The sequence below is a fragment of the Haliotis rubra genome, unplaced genomic scaffold (genome assembly GCF_003918875.1).
Source record: "Haliotis rubra isolate DU_JTF1 unplaced genomic scaffold, ASM391887v1 Scf262, whole genome shotgun sequence".
Taxonomy (NCBI): domain Eukaryota; kingdom Metazoa; phylum Mollusca; class Gastropoda; order Lepetellida; family Haliotidae; genus Haliotis; species Haliotis rubra.
The window spans coordinates 19,046-38,407 of NW_025766692.1; the positions used below are offsets into that span (position 1 = coordinate 19,046).

Below are 19,362 nucleotides of genomic sequence, written 5' to 3' on the forward strand. Positions count from 1 at the left end.
GCTAAGAACGTTTCGAGAATACGGGCCCTGACCACCTAATCCCGTTAGTCGCCTCTTACGACAAGAATGGGGTGCTGAAGTTTGATACTTACCAATCTCTTCACAAGTATCATTCGATGATTCTGTATTGATTATGGGAATCACAACTAGATCACTGTGTCTTAACCGATTAATTTAATTGACTCTTACAAGTAGGTGTTACTGAGAAAGAGAGAGAGAGAGAGAGAGAGAGAGAGAGAGAGAGAGAGAGAGAGAGAGAGAGAGAGAGAGAGAGAGAGAGAGAGAGAGAGAGAGAGAGAGAGAGAGAGAGAGAGAGAGAGAGAGAGAGAGTTCCTGCTCACCTGATAATGATACCCGCGAAGATCTGGGTTAGAATTGGTCTTCAGCAACCCATACTTGTCAGAAAAGGCGACTGAGAGGATCGGGTGGCCACGGTCGCCAACTTGGTTGACACATGTCATCGCACCCCAGTTGCGTAGAACGATGCTCATGCTGTTGGATTGTCTGACCAAGACTTGATTATTTACAGACGGCCGTCATATAGCTGGAATTTTGCTGAGTGCGTCATTAAACAACCAACCAACCAATTGGTGTGTGGCGTTAAACAACGACCAAACCAAACCAAAGCTAAAAGAATTTCCTGTTTACTTGCTGCAACTTATCAAACGATTTTCAAAGTTGCAAATGTCTACATTACTTTCAAGATATCTGCACAATAACTGATATAGCAAGACACAGTGAAAACGAGGCAATGTTTATTTACATGACACATTATGTTGGACATACGCATATATACACTAAAAGAATATTGCTTGTTCAATAGCCATAAGGTATGGGATCTTCAGATTGTAACATCCCTTACTTTAGACATGAATGGAAGCACTTCTCCCCTTTTCATATTAACACCATGACTACTGTCAGTTCTAAACTGCAACATGCGATTACATAAATCGTAGTCGTTGTGCTCAGATCTCTTTGTGCACCCGGCCTTGTTTTCATAAAGCATTGAAAAGATTATCATCATTAAACTCCAACCTCCCGATCACACAAAAATACAAAATACAACTCCTCCCAGTGCCTCCAGGTGGCGCTCGTATCTCAAGGTACGAGTGACAATGGCGGCGCTGTGGGGGAGCTTGACACAGCCCCTTGTTCCTGTCCACCGCTGGCATACTAAGCTCCCTGCACTGTACTCTGTTTCTGGGTTCATCCCCTGGTACCACCTGCACATCTGCTATCCACGAAAAGATACAGATGGCATCCGTGAGGTCACTGTGCTACACAGATCATGTATTCTTGAATCACACAGGAATCAATGCACCAGGGTCCAGGGGGTCGAGATACAGAGGTCATATGAGGTCATAAGGTCAAGGTCAGAATAGGTTTGTCTGAAGCATGATCCTGATGAACTCTTCTTTGTCAATGACGCCGTCTCCATTGACGTCGGCTTCCTCGATCATATCCTGCAGCTCCTTCTGCGTGAACTTTATGCCAACGTCTCGACACGCCTGGCGCAGGTTCTCCTGGGAGATGGAGCCTGAGCCGTCTGTAAGGCAGAGGGGGACACATGAAATTAGGGAGCAACTACAGTCAAACACTCTTGTGTCGAAGTTAAAGGGACCGACGTTACTACTTCGAGTTACCCAAGGTACAACAAAACCATCCTGACTCCATCAGGAATGCGCAGGGACCATGGTTTTGCTTCGAGACAGACATACGTTTGACACATCAAAGTTCGACTCAACGGTGTTAAACTGTATTTCATTTTCAGTGTGAGCGTGCATCCAGGGGCGTAGCTACCATAATAAAAAAAAAAAGCCCGGGCTTACACATGATTGTTGCTGAAAAGTTTGGGCAAGTCCTCAATACTATCTAAACTAAAAGCTTTGCAACCTATCGGGCTTACACGAACAAAATGGCTTGCTACGCGCCTGTCATCCTCAGGGTCTGTTCGAGATCATTTTAGCTCCTGTTTTACTGAAGATTTAATCGACAAATGCCTAGCAATCTAGGGAAAAATACTCCACAGCTTTCTTGCAGGTTTGTAACAACTACACTTCGTTGTTTCTATATATAGTAGTTTTATGTCAGCGTTTGAAAGATAAACAGTTAAACAAAACATGCCATAAATTTACCAAAGTCGTAAATTTTGTTCATCAAGGTTGTTTCAATAAGAATACATTCGAACACAGTAGTGTCGAAGCTTAAGGAACCTACGTAAAATACTTAGAAACAATATAATACTTCGACACAACTGTAAGTTCAACACAACACTGTACCAGAATACCACCCCAAGGCTTGATGTATGATTTTACGTGCGTTTCGCCGATCAGCCTACCCTGAGCACATCTGTACACGTCAACGCGTTCTCATAATCGATAAACATACCAAAGATCACATGAAAACGGGATTGCTGGAAAATAAGACATTATTGTCTTTACAAACGAACCATGAATGCATATGTCCCTTGTCACCTGGGCTCCTTTTCAATTTAGATAGATTTATTTGTTTCTATCAAAACCATATAGATTCAGAGACTAAACGTTAGTCTAAGGTGAACGTCTAAAACCTTCATCACCTCGGGCTTTCCTCCAACTTTAAGCTCACAGCGTGAAAAAACTGAATTACGTGTATTTTTCAAACTGTCGTATTGATTCTTTACAAAGGAACCATGAATACATATGTCGAATACTCATCTGTGTCGAGCAAGTATTTCTAAAGAAATTTTAAAATACACCAAAGATCACCTGATTGTTGGAAAATATGACCTTATTGCGCTAACAGACCAGGTATGACTGAATATATCGAATTATCACCTGTGTCGAACATGTTGAAGCCCTTCAGTATTTCCTCGTACACATCTCTGTTGTCTCCCTGCCGGTCTAACACAGTCTCCAGGAACTCGTTGAAGTCAATCTTCCTGGAAAACAAGCAAACACCATGGTCAATACGTATATGTAACGATCACAGAAATACGTTTATTGGTTGGTTGTTTAATGCCGCACTCAGCAATATTCCAGCTATATGGCGGCGGTCTGTAAATAATCGAGTCTCGACAAGACAATCCAGTGATCATTATCATAACCATCGAACTACGCAATTTGGATACGATGACATGTGACAACCAAGTCAGCGAGCCTGACCTCCCGATCCTGTTAGTTGCCCCTTACGACAAGCATGGGTTGCTGAAGACCAATTCTAACCCGGATCTAGGATATATCTAACCGCCGCCATATAGCTGGAATATTACTGAGTGCGGCGTAAAACTAAACTCTCTCACTTCTTCTCCCACTAAGATATATTTATGTACAGTAAATTACGGTTGTAACGAAGACAGGTACCATTTTAGTTCGTTACAAGCAAGTGACAGGGACCAAACGTTGAACATTTCGTTCTAAACGTCATATTAGATATTAGAAGGTGTTCATATAGGCAGATATATGCATAAAGTCAAATTTCTGATTAATAAGCAAGCGTGAATAAAGGTTTGACCATTCCTGGCAGAGTTCCTGCTTTTCTTCACATTGTCATCAACACAACGTCCTAACATCGACCGCCTCGGTGGTGTAGTGGTTTAGAGAGTCCGCCCGAGAGCGGAAGGTCGCGGATTCGATCCATACCAAAAGACGTTAAAATATAGTACTTGTTGGTCCCTGCCTGGCGCTCGGCATTAATGGCTACAAGAAGGGCTGGTCGGCTCGGAGTCAGTATAATGTGTCTGAGTGGGGTATTCATGCTTCACTGCGGCATGGTACCTCAGTGGGCTAGCACTATAAAATCAGCTTAAGTCTGGGCTAGTACAAGCAGCCGCACATACACATACACACGCATGTACGTCGTCATATGAGCAAAATATTCTCAAGCACGACGTTAAACCCAATTTCACCTCACCTCACCTCATAAGCGTGTTTGATGAAAACGTAGTTTATTGTACAGAGTGAGGTACTTTTGAAAGACCCCAGTATATATAGCCAATACCTACAGTACCGTGAATCATCAAGCTACTGTGACTATGTACACTATTGGTCTTCCTAGTATGTTCGGTTCCTTGTACTTCCGGTTTCTTTCTACCTTCTGTACAAACACTACAAGACAATTATAGCCCAATATACCAATCGGAAGACTCTTAAATCGAATACTGAGACAAATCGGACGAAACTCACGCTCTTCCTTTCAGACTCACGTCCATGATCATTCTTCTCGCTTCCTCTCGAGAGATTTTGAAGCCAAGGACACGCATAGCCTTTTTTAATTCAAGAGGGCCGATGAACCTACAAAAAAAATGGCAGTCATGTCATTATACACTGATGCATTGTGGGTATTTCTCGCCGAGATATCATGGCGGGCAGTAGCACATAGGTCACCATAGGTAAGTGACTTTATTTGTAACGGGCCTCTGTTCAGCCATCAATGAATGGGTACCCGGTAGGATGAGGTCATGTGACCTTTAACCTTGTAGTAGTTGTATAGTCCCACAATAGATGATAATGAAAATCGAGTGTACACTGATCCATTGACCAGGATCATAATAACAAAATTATTTTTCTAATAAACTTTGGCGCTTCAGTCTGGGCTGGTACAAGCAGCCGCACATACACACATACACGCATGCACGTCGTCATATGAGCGAAATATTCTCAAGCACGACGTAAAACCCAATTTCACCTCACCTCCCTTAATATAAGATCATGATATGCTTCTGTGAATAATGTTCACGTTTTCCTAACGCAGAGAACATCATCTGAGACGGAGGCCCGGGTTGATGACATAATACAGAGGAAACGCCCATCTGTCACAGCTGCAGCTACAGCCACATCCACGACATCGTCGCCCACGTTCTCGGTCTCCGCCCCTCCATCCGCCACTGAACCCGCCACTGAACATGCCACTGTAGTCCAAGATGGAATTTCTTCCCCGCGAGATCTTCAACTAGTTTTGAAAGATGGTGTGACTCTGTCTCTTAAATTTTGAATTAAAATATAATGTTATTTGTGTTCTTATTGATATGTGTTATTTTTCCAAACCACTGTCATAATGTTTGCGTTTAACAACCAACTGAATGAGGAATTGTTGAAAACGGTTAGATCCCATTTTCAACCAACCAAAAGCTGGTTACTTAATGACGTCATGCTGTTTCCATCTGCTGTATTTCTGCGATCAGTTTTGGTAACATGAGAACGTTGCATACTATAGAACAGAGACAGCTCGGCTTACTATGAGATCGTACACATGACTATGGGAGAATAGACTTTAGTAACAAACTATGGGAACCTTTCCCTTAGTTTGTTTAACTAATAGCTTTGCAGTTAACATGAAAATTTACCCATTTGCGACTAACATCCACATAACTTAGTTTTAAGCATAAAATCAAATTGGTACACTGGGACTCGTTATCATCGGAAGAAGCTCGCAGTTTACCTGTATGGGCGATTTATTATAAGTACGTGTTGTCTGTCTGTAGTAGACAGAACCGTTACATAGCATGTAGAGCACGGACACACTGCTCGTGCATCCCCCACACTCACGTGCACGTGCTTCACAACATTCGCAGCGCGTTCACCGTTAACATCTAGCGGTGATTGTCACTGACTGAAGACGTGACGGGAGGCGTTGACAACTTCATGAGCGTATCAGGTGGTAAAATAACAGATAAATATATTAATATATTTGATGATATTATTACACCCAAACTGCACACTGTACAGGCTGAAAATCTTGAGGGTGATATTACTATAGATGAAATAACACGAGCCGTTAAATCAATGAAAAATAACAAAAGCCCAGGAGTAGATGGTTTCCCAATAGAATTTTTTAAATTTTTCTGGAAAGGTCTTCATATTTGGGTTTGTAGATATATATCAGAAGCATTCAGGCAAAATATGTTAAGTCCAACAAAATACAGAGGCGTCATAACATGTATTCCAAAAGCTAACAAAAATAGACAGTTGTTAAAAAACTGGCGCCCAATTTCCCTACTGAATTCTTTGTATAAAATACTCAGCACATGTATAGCCAATAGAATTAAAACAACATTGAATAATCTTATTCATGAAACTCAGACAGGTTTTATACCTGGAAGGTGTATTAGCGAGAACATTAGATTATTATACGACATTATGTTTGAAGCAAAAGTACAAGATAAAAAGGGACTCTTGTTACTTATTGACTTTGAAAAAGCTTTTGACACTGTCTCTAAAGAATTTATAATTTTAACAATTGGAAAGTTTGGCTTTGGACCCAATATGGAAAAATGGATCAAAATATTAATCAGTAATGCTACATCATGTGTTATACAGAATGGTCATTTATCACAATTTTTTACAATGAAAGGGGCTGTAGACAAGGGGACCCAGTCTCTCCCTATATATTCATCTTAGTGGCTGAAATTTTAGGAATAATGATCCGTAACAACACTGCAATAAAAGGAATTACACTGAATAACACTCAACATAAAATTGGACAGTTTGCAGATGATACTGAATTATCTCTCGATAGGCGTGAAGAAAGTTTAAGGGCAGCAACTGACACTCTCAATAATTTCTACAAACTGTCTGGTTTAAGAATAAATATAGATAAAACGAAAGCAGTGTGGATAGGCTCAATGGCAGGTAATAGCATGATTTTATGCCAGGATCTTAAGCTTGATTGGCATAATGGGGATTTTGATATTCTAGGAATAAGACTTAATCCTAATTTAAATAACCTTTGGGTAATTAATACAAGAAAAAGACTAGAAATTATTAATAGAATTGTAGGGAATTGGAGGAAAAGAAAGTTGACATTAATAGGGAAAATAACTGTTATTAAAACTTTAGCACTTTCATCATTGGTGCATATATTCACTTCACTCCCAAATCCTCCAAAGGAATTCATTGACAAATTAAACAATATATTTTATAAATTCATCTGGAATGATAAGCGGGATAAGATAAAGTGAACGACACTTATTAGAAAATATGAAGAGGGGGGACTCAGAATGGTTAATGTACAGGTATTCATAAACTCTTTAAAACTGTCAGTTTTACATAAATATCTTCAAAATAATAGCAGTTCTAGCCCTAGTATCTTTTCATTTAAAGATATATTTCTGCTTGGAGCCAGTATTGAAAATTATGTCAGTATTATGAATCCCTATTGGAAAGATGTATTGGCTGCATTGGGAATATTCTATAAAACACATAAAACTGATTTTACAGATATTGATCAAATCTTATCTCAACCCCTTTGGTTCAATCACCAATTCCAAAATAGTAATTTCATTATAAAACATTGGCATCTCAAAGGTATTCACTCTATAAGAGACTTGTGTAATGATCAAGGTATTTTGCCATTTAGTGAACTGAAGAAAACTTACAAAATTAAAGGCACAATTCTTTACTATTATCAGGTTCTTTCAAATATACCCCAAAAATGGAAAGAAACTATAAGAAAGAATTTATTGATTGTTCATAATCATTATCTTAACACATCACTGATAGATTTACTTTCAGCACCAAAGAGATCCAGATATTTCTATGATAAACTTATAACTACTGAAAACCTACCATCAACATGTGAAAAATGGCAAAATATCTTTGATATTGCAATTCCATGGCAAGATATTTTTAGAAAATATAGAAGATGTACAAAAGATACTAAATTGATTGACTTCCAGTTTGAATTTATCCACAATATTGTCTACACAAAGAAAGAATTATTGAGAATGAAATTAGTAGATGATGAACTTTGCTCATTTTGTAATTTAATGTCAGAAAATTTGATACATGTTTATTGGGAATGTGAGTGTGTGAAAACGTTCTGGCTGAAAGTGAAAGAATATATTGAAGATAAATCATCAGAAAATTTTACCCTGACAAAATATACAGTCTTAATTGGCGGATATAATAACGACCTTATGAATCACATACTTCTTGCCAGTAAAACATATATCCATATATCAAGTATTAAAAAAATAAGTTATCACTGGATACATTTGTAAAAATATTGAGTGATATTTTCAAGACAGAAAAGTTTATTGCCAGTAAGAATCAAAACATATTACAATTTGACAGAAAATGGTCATCTCTACTGCACACATTCCCAGCCTAATGAAGATCCCAATATCTGTAATGCCAACCCATATGAATTTCTGTTCTACGGTGTACAAGTGTTGTTGCATCATGTACTTTGTATACATGTATCTACTGATTTTGAATGAATAAAAAAATTATTAAAAAATAAAATAAAATAAAAAAATAAAATAAAAAACAAACTACATGAGCGCATCTTATCATATTTATCTAAATCATATAAATTGTTCATTTATATCACATGTGAAGCTCTGCAAAGCGCAATGTTACTGTAAACAACAGTTTTATGCACAGTTATACTGATGTTAACATATGTAAAGCATGGATTCATGATGACTATCGACAGTAACTGTTCATGAGATCGTGCAAGGGCATTATGGGTATCTCAAACAAGTTATCTCATGACTGTAATAGTGTTCATTTGTCTTGCCTCAGACTAATCACCACCTTGAGTTTAGTAGACTCGCACACTTCATCGAAGTGCTGTTGGCCCACCTTTCTCGCCGGCCCGTCCAGCATCTTATTGAGGATGCCTGACCCCGCTGGTCACCCATGATGCCTCAACTTTCTTATCCAAGACAAGTTAGAGGGCCGTTCGAGCTAGCGCTGCTTCGGGTTCGGTCAGATCTTCATTGATGATAATTCGTGTCAACTGACAAGTTATGTGTTCTCCTATGGTCCTCATATAGCTTCCCGTCTCGATTACGATTTGTGAATCTTAAATCTGAATCTTATATGTGTTATTCAGAATGGTTGTATTGTATTCTCTCTTCAGAAACAGTTTTAAAAAGGAAGTAATAAAATTGTTTTTCGATGGCAACGCTAGAAAATAAAACTTTATATATACAGTGTCACATACTCCACTTTCTGAATGAAAGCATGCATGAAATTACCTGCAGTGTCCATATATGAAAACAACCACAGGAATGTGGTTGATGTTTAAGAAATTATGTCCTGGTCACGTGTCCTCGTTGATCATGGAGGGTTGGTTTGCTTGCCTAGGGTTAAAGCGTTCGCTCGTGGATCCGGGTTCAATTTCCTACATTTGTATAATGTGTGAGGCCACCCCCGCGATATTGCTGGAATATTACTAAAAGCGGCGCAAACCATACTCACCCACTCACTCGTTGATTACAGAGTAACAGCATGCTACGAGATACCTTCTTATCGGTTATTTGCATATTATATCTCCTTAAAGGCTTTGTAACTCTTTAATCTTGCATGAAAACGCATTTAGATGATATGTACATATATACACTTTTATTCCTCCATAGGAGAGTACATAGAAATGCGATAATTCGATAAATTAGAGTTTAGAGTTCATTGAAATAGATTTACAGAATTATTTTTGTATGGTTCATACAAGGACATGGGCGACGGCAAAATAGTCGGGGCTGCATGAAATACATGGACAGTGTCGGTTATAATGGAGTGAGTGGGTGAGTTTAGTTTTACCCGCTTTTAGCAATATTCCGGCAATATCACGGCGGGGACACCAGAAATAGTCTTCACACATTGTACCCATTTGGGGAATCGAACCCGGGTCTTCGGCGTGACGAGCGAACGCTTTAACCACTTGGCTACCCCACCGCCCCATAACGGCTGAACGTTTGTCAAGTTATATTTATCAATAATACCATTTGCAAGGCATTGTATGTACCTTGACTTTCATACTCATAGGCATATAATAGATTGGAGAGATTATTCATATCAGTCAACCCATTTCGATCGTAATTAAAAAGCCATTACTGCAAACCTTACACTAGTCTTTCATGTTGAATAGCTGTCTTTGAAACACAGAAAGTATTCCGAGCTGATTTGCTTTTCAGTCACTTCCCGTCTCACGCCCCGCGATGACATTGGCATTATGTGATCTGACAACGGAAAACAAATGGAAGTTCTTGTGCTTATTTACTCTTTTGAAGTGTAGCGTTTCTACGACTTAACACATGCATAATACATAATAGTGGATAAAAAGAAACATTGCCTTTTTTAATTTAGTTTGTAAACTAATGACGTCGACTGTTTTTTGCTATTGAACACTCTGTGACTACATATTGTGACAGCAACCATCTGTCGTCGTATATCTCATAAAGCGAGAGCGTGTAGTGAACGCCTGCGTTTGTTCGTGCTGGTCTTTCCTTTGTTGTTATATCTGAAAATGACGGGAACATGAATCTAATTAATGCCCCGTATGGTGTTTATGCATAAATCCACGTTGAGTCACTCACTCAACAACGCTGGGAGTTTAAAAAACTCTTGTTACCTTTGATCGCGCAGTGAATATCGAAGATATTCAGTCGCAGATGATAGTGTGAAGCTAATTCATAACGCCATTCGTGTTGAACATGTAACGGATATTACTTCATACGTTTACACGCGCACCACCTCCTGTACAAACTTGACAGAGAACGGTTCTCTATGAACGGTTGTATGTTCATGATATCTGTCTCTTACAGTAATATGTAGAGTTTCAAGGTAGGGTTTAGAACTACGGAAGCGTAGTAGGGCCACGGTGAAAAAAATGCTTGGTCTCACTATCTCCTACGTAGCACTTGATATCTCCTACGTAAGACATATTTTCTCCTACGTAGGACATAGGACGTAGGACATATTTTCCCCTACGTAGTACGTAATATCTCGTATACACGTAGGAGATGAGCGATATATTAATAGACATTAATCTGAAATGGTCGACTTAAATCCCCAGACACGCAAACAATCAGTTCCTGATGCTTTTGTGTGTGTGCGTGCGTGCGTGCGTGTGTGTGTGCGTGTGCGTGTGCGTGTGTGTGTGTTTGTGTGTGTGTGCGTGCACTCGCTCTTGCTACCAGTATCAGTTGGCGAATCTTGTGATGTGCTTGTTTCGACGGCTTATAAGGTTCAGCGGTGAACAAAGGGCGATGAGGTGCCTCTTTGTCCGCTCAAGTGTCCCCTAGCTGTCCCAATAGAATAGCACTTTATCTGTCTTAGAGTACAGCCAAATATGCAACACGTACCAACTCGTAATTTCTTAAGTATAGTCAGCTCACAACTGTAATATAAATATGTTTGGCAGTAAATGAATGGAATATTATTGCACTGCATGTGACCTTTCTTAATAGTCTCACAGTGCCGGAACCACATTTGTTTCACTAACGCAAAAGTATGCGAGAACAAACAATGCCATATCAAATTATATATTCTGTGAGACATAAAATGAAAAAAAGTTTTTTTTCGTCTAACGATTATGACCGGATAGCACAGGCGGGTTCGTTCTCTGAGTATACCACAGGCATGTTGGACCTCCGTGCCTTTTTAAAATTCGTCTTGATTGTCCGGTTTAAATTGACGATCGATAAACTCAGATTGTGAAAGCAAATGTCACACAAGTAAATGTGATGTTGCATTGCTGTACCTTTACCCGTTGGAGAAGTCCTTCTCAAAAGATGTATCTTCCGTTGTTTGGAGCAGACCTATATGACTATTACGCCCCAGTGCTGCTAAACAACTCATAGACTATCAGTCTGACATAGACACAGACCTCGCATGTTCAAGTTCACATCTGATAGATTGCTGGAATATTGCTAAAAGCGGCGTAAAACCATACTCAGTCAGTCAGTCAGGCAGTCACATCTGATAGGGGCCGAAAATATTGATTCCGACATGAATGCAATATCTTATTGGGTTATTGTTTTCCCTAAGTAAGTGGAGTGCCTTCTACAATATTGGAGATAAGTGTATCGCTGTCCATCTGATATTCCCCAAACGAGAGTTCTACCCATTTCAGGTACAATGTGTATGTTACAGAATAGTAGGGAATAGTCTTAAGACTTTTCAACTTTGACCAGGATTCTTCGAACTTTGAAACAGTCGTTTGAGAAGATCAAAAGAAAGGGGTAGTACTCGATGTATCTGACGGACGTATATAGAGATATAGAAAACGTTCAAAGAATGTTACTGTATACATACAATAATTGAAATACCGATTATGTTTAAAAGTACCCTCAGTCTGATAGCCAGAGAGATATTATTGTGAAAGATCGCAGTATGTATCATCATAAACGGCCCAAGATAAAAGTACATGTCATTCATCCCCATATTATATCCCTTCTATAGACACGGGACATATACAGGTAGGGCAAACACTTTCTTCCATAGGTATCTGCTGGTTTCACGCTACATACATGTATTCAGATTATTGAGAAAACCAGCGACGCAAGTTCTCCTCCATCACACGTATAATTATATAGATACCCAGTGATTAGTGATAGCGTTGAAGCAACTTATTAAAAGTTACGACATGTACACTATCAACTGCAGTAGTACTGCCACACCCAGCATCGTATTTATTACCATCTTACATAAGGTGAAATATCACAGGGTTGTCATGGTAACGATAATTTGGCATACTATTTATTGTCTTACTCTTTAATCAGCGATTAGAATTTAAATCAGTTTGAGGTCAGCAGTCTTTAGAGGAAAAGAAGCTGTAAAAACGAAAAGTATTGTGATCGAATCTATTGGCCTTTGTAAAAGCAAGTTTCAAGCCACCTACATAAAAACCTGTTTTCATGATAAATATCTGCTAATCCGTGGCATGATTCCGACCATATCATGAGCATGTGTTTGTGAATCATAATCAAATAGTGATGTTACAAGGCGTCCATGCCGCGTCAACAACACACATGCAAACGCACGAGAATTGCAATACGGGCCCCTACACCAATGATTCTCCGTGACCTGGAGACACATGTGTTTGAGCGTATGTAGGGACGTAGTCTGTGATACAGACCCTGAAACAAATATATCCAAGCCATCGCAAGTCTAGAAAATGAGGCAAGTCTAGATTTCCACAGAATGTTTCAGGGCTCCCTTTTATTACATTTTTTCTTTTTACTATGAACTGTTTTGTGTAAAATATGTTCATTTCAGAGACTAGTTGTTCGTCTAGTAGGGACGGGTAGAAGACAAAGACAAAACGGATACTCGCGCTGTTTTACTTTTGAATTATATGTAAGGATATTGATATTATTTCCCCTCCCCAAGCCCTAACTGTAATGCTTACGCCCTACAAGAAGCATGGCTAGATATTCCCAGGTTCAGCGTCTGTTATAATCTGCAGGAAAACTCACTGCAGGGTTCGGGTTACAGAGTAAACATACCAAATACCCATGGCTGGCGGAACCAACATCTCCAGTAACATTTACATCTGCCAACGCTTAATTCGCATGTGGTGAGGGCAATACGCTAATGAGGCGAAGTGTCCTGTACCATGTTTGTGAAAATCTATGATGCCTTACATGAAGTTGTTTTGGGTTTTATAATCTAAGCAAATCTAGCTATATATGGCGTTAAGTCACTGCTTGAAGAAAGCCTCCTTTACAATTTTATTTGGTAAATATCAGTATTTCACTGACTCAATCATATTGTCATACTGGAAACACATGGCAAGCTATGCTTCATTGTGACTATGATTGAGGCATCATTGTAAAACACAAGGGTTATTTCCTTTGCGTTAACTGACAGGTTTCGGTGTCAAATATTTGGAACCCGGCCAAAGGAGATGTCATGCTGTCTGGAAAATATGGCGTTTATGTAATGCTTTGGTTGCACTTAATGATAAGTGATTGTTAAATGTACATAGGATGTTTTTAAGGATAATCTCAGCTGACTCAGAGACTTTGCACGTGTTTCTCCCCACTCCTTCCATACCCGTTAAAAATAATTTTCTATATATATGTCTGTAAGTAAATTCTGTACAGAAATACCGAAGCCCCAATATAGATGTTGTTAGTCTGTGAATCTTCCAAAATTACTTGGTCTTTTTTCCATTGAAATTAAGTTCTTTGCCTTTTATCAAAATAAAAATATTTTAATGTACCTATGTCGGGAATCAAACACCTGCTTTTGACCTGACCACGAGCGTACCCCATCATTCCTTGATACTCTTAAAAATATACATTGGTATATTCTTGGTACATTTATTATACATTCAAGATTGAACCCAGTTTGTCACTATATATCCTTCAGTTTTATGTTAGTGACATGATTTGCACTACTGATAATTTAAAACTTGTATATGAATAATAATTGTTTGCAATCTTTACCCAATTTAGTTTTCCATTTATTTAACAATTTTCAGTTCCTATATCCTGAAAATTCTGTACGAAAGATACATTTAACAGTTCCACCCAATAACAGTAAAGCATACAGCTAATACGTTTCAGTACTTTGATAGATTAAGATTGATTAACATAATTGTATAATGTATAACAAATCAGACAAGCAAAAAGCAAAATGAAAACGCATGAGCAACATAAATGCTGTCAGGTAGTAAGCTTTCAATAATTATCGAAACTGCTTAGTTATCTAAGTTTATGAACTAATAGCAATCACTAGAATTTTCTATAATCTACCAAAGAGATGGAATTAAAGTAGGTGTACACTATATTCTGTCAGGTAACTGAAATTTGAGAAAATATCTGTATTCCGAATAAAAAAAAGGACATCCCATGTAGTGGTGTAACGATTCATCGATAGTATCGATGTTTGCATAGTCAACTATGCGATACGAATGCATCAATACAAAACACATTTAGGCAATACATCAGGATATTTAGATCGCGAGGGTCCGTGATACATGGATACTATAAATTATCCTTCCAAAACATCATTTGTACATTTAACAATCACTTATCATTAAGTGCAACCAAAGCATTACAAAAACGCCATATTTCCAGAGAGCATAACATCACCTTTGGCCGAAGTTCCAAATATTTGATACCGAAAGGGTCCGTCCTATTGTGCAAAGTAGTACAATAACCAGTTCAGAATTTTGAGACCAACTCATTCAACTGGATATATAAATATTAATCAGTATAATTTGATACATCCTGATTACTTGTATATTGGACACTACTCTCCTTCTAATCCGTACTCGTACTCTGTCCTACAACGTGAGGTTGGCCTGACACAACGGAAATCTGGAAATCGTGGAAATCTCAAAACGAGGTTCGGCTGCGAGAAAAGTTTGGCGGTCCCTGCACGGACATGATATGATATCACATTGTGCGTTACAAAATACACCTAATAAGCGCAATTGCAATAAATATAGAGGGTGTCAAGCTAAATTACAGATAGATCTGTAACTTTCTAGATCCTTCTGCCAAATGGCAAAACCTGATATACTTGGTAAAATTAATGCAGTTGCGAGGAAAAACTTGCCATAACTGTTGCGCCACGTGTTCTTTTTCACTGTCCAGCGAGGAAATGGACTGGCTTTGGGGCAACTCCACTTTTCGTGTGGACAGCGCTTCCACTCTGTGTTCGATACATCTGAGTAAACCCACCATATCTTAGTGTCTGGTCTGGTTAAATTCATTTTGGGCTGGTAACATTTTGAAGTTACTTCAGCCCTGGTGTCTGGTTGGGTTTTGGCTTTATTTCATACACAGCCTAGAGCATGTTTTGATATTGTATTCTCTTCAAAAGTAAACTAGTTTTAGATTTACATGTTAGTTTTAAACACCATCTTTGATACTCTAGTTATTTTACAGTTCTTTGATGGCTGGATGTTTTAACAACTTTATTTATTATGTTTGCTTCCCTCAGTATATTTATTTCCAATGAAGGAACTGGATTGGAAAACAAGCATAGCTTATATGAATACCTCTCCGGGATACAATGGAAGGAAGAGTAATCATGTCATGATGAACGTACAATGTGAATGATATATAAATATTGCAAAAACGGGAAATAACGCCAATCATTGTTAAACAGTATATGTCATATGAACAAGTTATTTTGGATCAAATCTGCCTGTTAAATTTATAACCGAGTGCACCGAAATTAAAAGTTCTTTGTTTACTATTGAGGGACAGTTTTGGTTTCCAAACAAAATTTATTTTAGGTCAAACCCTTTAGTATAAAAAATACATAATTTGATTGGTATCGTTGTAAAGAGTACATGAGAAGAAATAATGAGCCGAGTCTTCATAGTTATGGCCACAAGAGCAAGATGATGTTGGAAATGTAAATCTTTCATATTTGTGCGCATTAAGGTCACTACATTCAAGTCGGAGACGAGAATGTAAGATTTGACAAAATCTGCCAAAATTTCAGTCAAAATGACTGTAGATATAAGAATTGTTTAAACTTACATTTTTGAATCTCGATAGGTACAGTGATTCCCTATGTTCGGCTGGCAATGAATTCCATAATGTAACAGTATCTGGAAGAAAGATCCTCGCATAATTTACAAATTTACAGTTTAAAGTCTGAAGATTTGAATCATCGCGCAGATTATAACCAACGACATCTGATACTCTAGGCGGAACAAGGTTACTAAGATAACTTGGCGTAGTGTTATTGACCATTTTTTGTAAAACATAGTCATTTTATGAAAGTATCCTCTACGACACAACGGGTGACAATTAGTTTATTTGTATATTTGTATACCACGAACAGCATCACACACGGTTCTTAGAGCATCAAAGATTAAGCTTTTCAAGTATATCTGCTTGCTGTTTAGTACAATTATCCCATATATGACTGCAATAATCAAAACTGGTAATATGAACTGTATGTACAAGGTTTCTAATGTTTTACGGTTTAAACGATATTTGAGACCCCATTGGTGCAACTGTTTGAGCACAGTCGTTAATGTGTTCATTCCATGAGCAATCATGCTGAAGTATAAGACCTAAATGTTTAAGGCTTTGAACGGAATTAATGACATTACCATTCATGGTTAGAATCGGCATTGGTGGTCGTTATTCTCATTACATCAATACGTGAGTGTATCACGAACGTCTTAGAGGTGGTTGGGGAGCCCTAGTGGCTAATGTGTTGGCTCGTCACGCCGAAGGCCAGGGTTTGATTCCCCACATGGGTACATTGTGTGAATTGTGTCCCTGATATTGCTGGAATGTTGCTAAAAGCGGCTAAAACCCGGGTCTTCGGCGTGACGAGCGAACGCTTTAACCACTAGACTACCCCACTGCCCTGCATCGGTACTTCAAGCTACTGCATAAATCAACCCTAAGAGGCAAGAACAAACACCGAGTGCCTGGAGACAGCTCCCTCCACAGTTGATCTCTTAGATCAATGGACCAATACACTAAATATATAGAAGTCAGCATGAGACTTAAGGACTAACAAAGGATAGTAGCCTCGGCAATATAACACACCGCCGATAGATTAAGCCAGGTGGTCATCAAATCCTTTTACCGTTACTTAACAGAACCTTTCATAGTCAATTCAATGGAACGAAATATGGTAATGCGGTTCCAGGGAATAATGTTCTCACGTCAATAAAATGCAATGATTCCCAACCGTTGTTTGGTGTCAATACAGGTTATTTTTTTCTCCACCGACCGATCGGTTTAAAAATTTCTGTTTAAAAATATCGTCACTAATGTTTTCGTCCCCAACGACTTGAGGGGTAGCTGCATAATGATGTTTATTCTGGTGCGTTGTCCATGCTAACATCATTTCTATATCAGTATACGTAGGTATGGATCGTGGGCAAGTAGAAACTTGAACATAAATTTCATTTTATCGCATGACTACATACGGAGCATATTTCCTTATGTGACTGGAAATTCATTTGTGGTAGGTTTCTTATCATTATTCATTATCAAAACTTTGAACGCACAACCTGCACTCCTACCGTGTTTTGAGTTTTATGGTGGCCCCCACACCAAGACTCGATTACCCTGGTGGGGTGTGTTCTCCATTGGTTACCGCGAAGGCAAAGTCAAGGGTGGGGGTTGGGGGCGGGGGTGTGTCTTCTCGGGGGGATATTCTTGTGGGTTTATCATCAAGACGGTAGCACCCTGGGTTTTCCTGGGTAATTTGTTTTCCAGTTAGATAGTTTCCCAGGTGGATTGTATACAGGGTAGATTTTTCTCTCAGGTTGATAGTCTCCCTTGGTACTCTCCCTGTAAGCTCCGGGGTAGAATTCGCCAGGGTAGATTGTCTCCCGGGCAGTGTTCCCTCGGTAGATAGTGTCATGGGAAGATAGTATCCCGGGTAGATTGTCTTTAGGATAGAGCGTCTCCTGGGTAGATGTTATCACAGGAAGATAGTCTCTCGTGTAGAGTGTCTTCCAGGTAGATACTGCTCTTATTTACAGAAGAAGAATACTTCAAGGAATTCTATGCCCTTGTATAAGAGGCGAAACTTGAGGGTGTTGATCTTTGCAACAATCAAAATTTGGCATCTGCTTAATTGCGCTTACATGAAACATGTGGTTTCTTTGGAACCAGACGCATTCGACGTTACAGCCTCGATGACGATTGCCACGGCTTTTCAAATTTCAAATTTAATTCTTAAATTGACACACGACGAGAATCTGCCCATCGTAATTAAACGTGATCGAAAGGAAAGTTTATTGAGTTGAGATGATTTTACGCCGATTTTAGCAATATTCCAGCAATATCACGGCAGGAGACACCAGAAATAGGCTTCACATATTGTACGAATGTGGGGAATCGAACCCGGGCCTTCGGCGTGACGAGCCATCGCTTTAACCACTGGAATACCCCACCGCCCCTGGTTTTATTCAGACAGCGGTCTCTAGGATTTCGAGCTTAGTCATCCATGTTGAAATGAAAAGTATGTATTATTTCCAATATGCATGAATAAGAAAGGGATCCAATATATATCTTTGTTAGTTTTTACATCACCACAGTTGCCAGGGACGCCGCTATCGAGGTAAACACAACAAACTTTCAGTCTAGTCTGTTCTTGATGGGCGGTCCAGTCTATTGGGAAATAGGAGAACCGATCAATTACGTCATTTTATGAAATATAACCCAATCGACTGATAACGAATGGAATACCAAAAATATTGCATTTCTACATGTGTTAGGTGGTTTAATAGACATTGAAAACATATTAGGTTTTGTGTATTGCGGATGAGTAAAATTATTCATTTTCAGTATTACCTTCCATGTTTGAACTTAAACTCGTCTAAAAGATGACTTAAAAGGGTCCCGCGCGGGCTTGCTGTACAGGTCGATCTGGTGATAGCTGCAGAGGTAGGTACAGGGTATTTGTGGGGGGATGATAGCTGCTGAGGTAGGTACAGGGTATTTGTGGGGGGTGATAGCTGCTGAGGTAGGTACAGGGTATTTGTGTGGGGGTGACTGAGGGGTGAAGTGTGTTTGGTCACACGTAGAATACCTTCGGTAACATAGTTTTGGAGATTTTACTTTATATGTGATAATCTTGTAATACTTGAAAGACGTTGAAACTTCATCGGTGTACATTTAAAAGAAATTATTTTGATATATTAAAATTATAGACA

The 19,362-nt window shown here is 38.9% G+C and overlaps 1 protein-coding gene across 1 annotated transcript in view; it reads right to left on the reverse strand.

Moving 5' to 3' along the window:
- Nucleotides 1-738: 738 nt before the first annotated feature.
- Nucleotides 739-19,362, reverse strand: part of LOC124280201 (caltractin-like) — a 37,061-nt gene continuing 18,437 nt past the window's right edge. The window contains exons 3-5 of the mRNA XM_046716099.1: nucleotides 4,164-4,271; nucleotides 2,817-2,920; nucleotides 739-1,546 (exon numbers count right to left, since the gene is read on the reverse strand). Of these exons, the coding sequence (XP_046572055.1) occupies nucleotides 1,374-1,546; nucleotides 2,817-2,920; nucleotides 4,164-4,271 (385 nt within the window). The 3' untranslated portion in view covers nucleotides 739-1,373. The remainder of the gene's footprint in view (nucleotides 1,547-2,816; nucleotides 2,921-4,163; nucleotides 4,272-19,362) is intronic.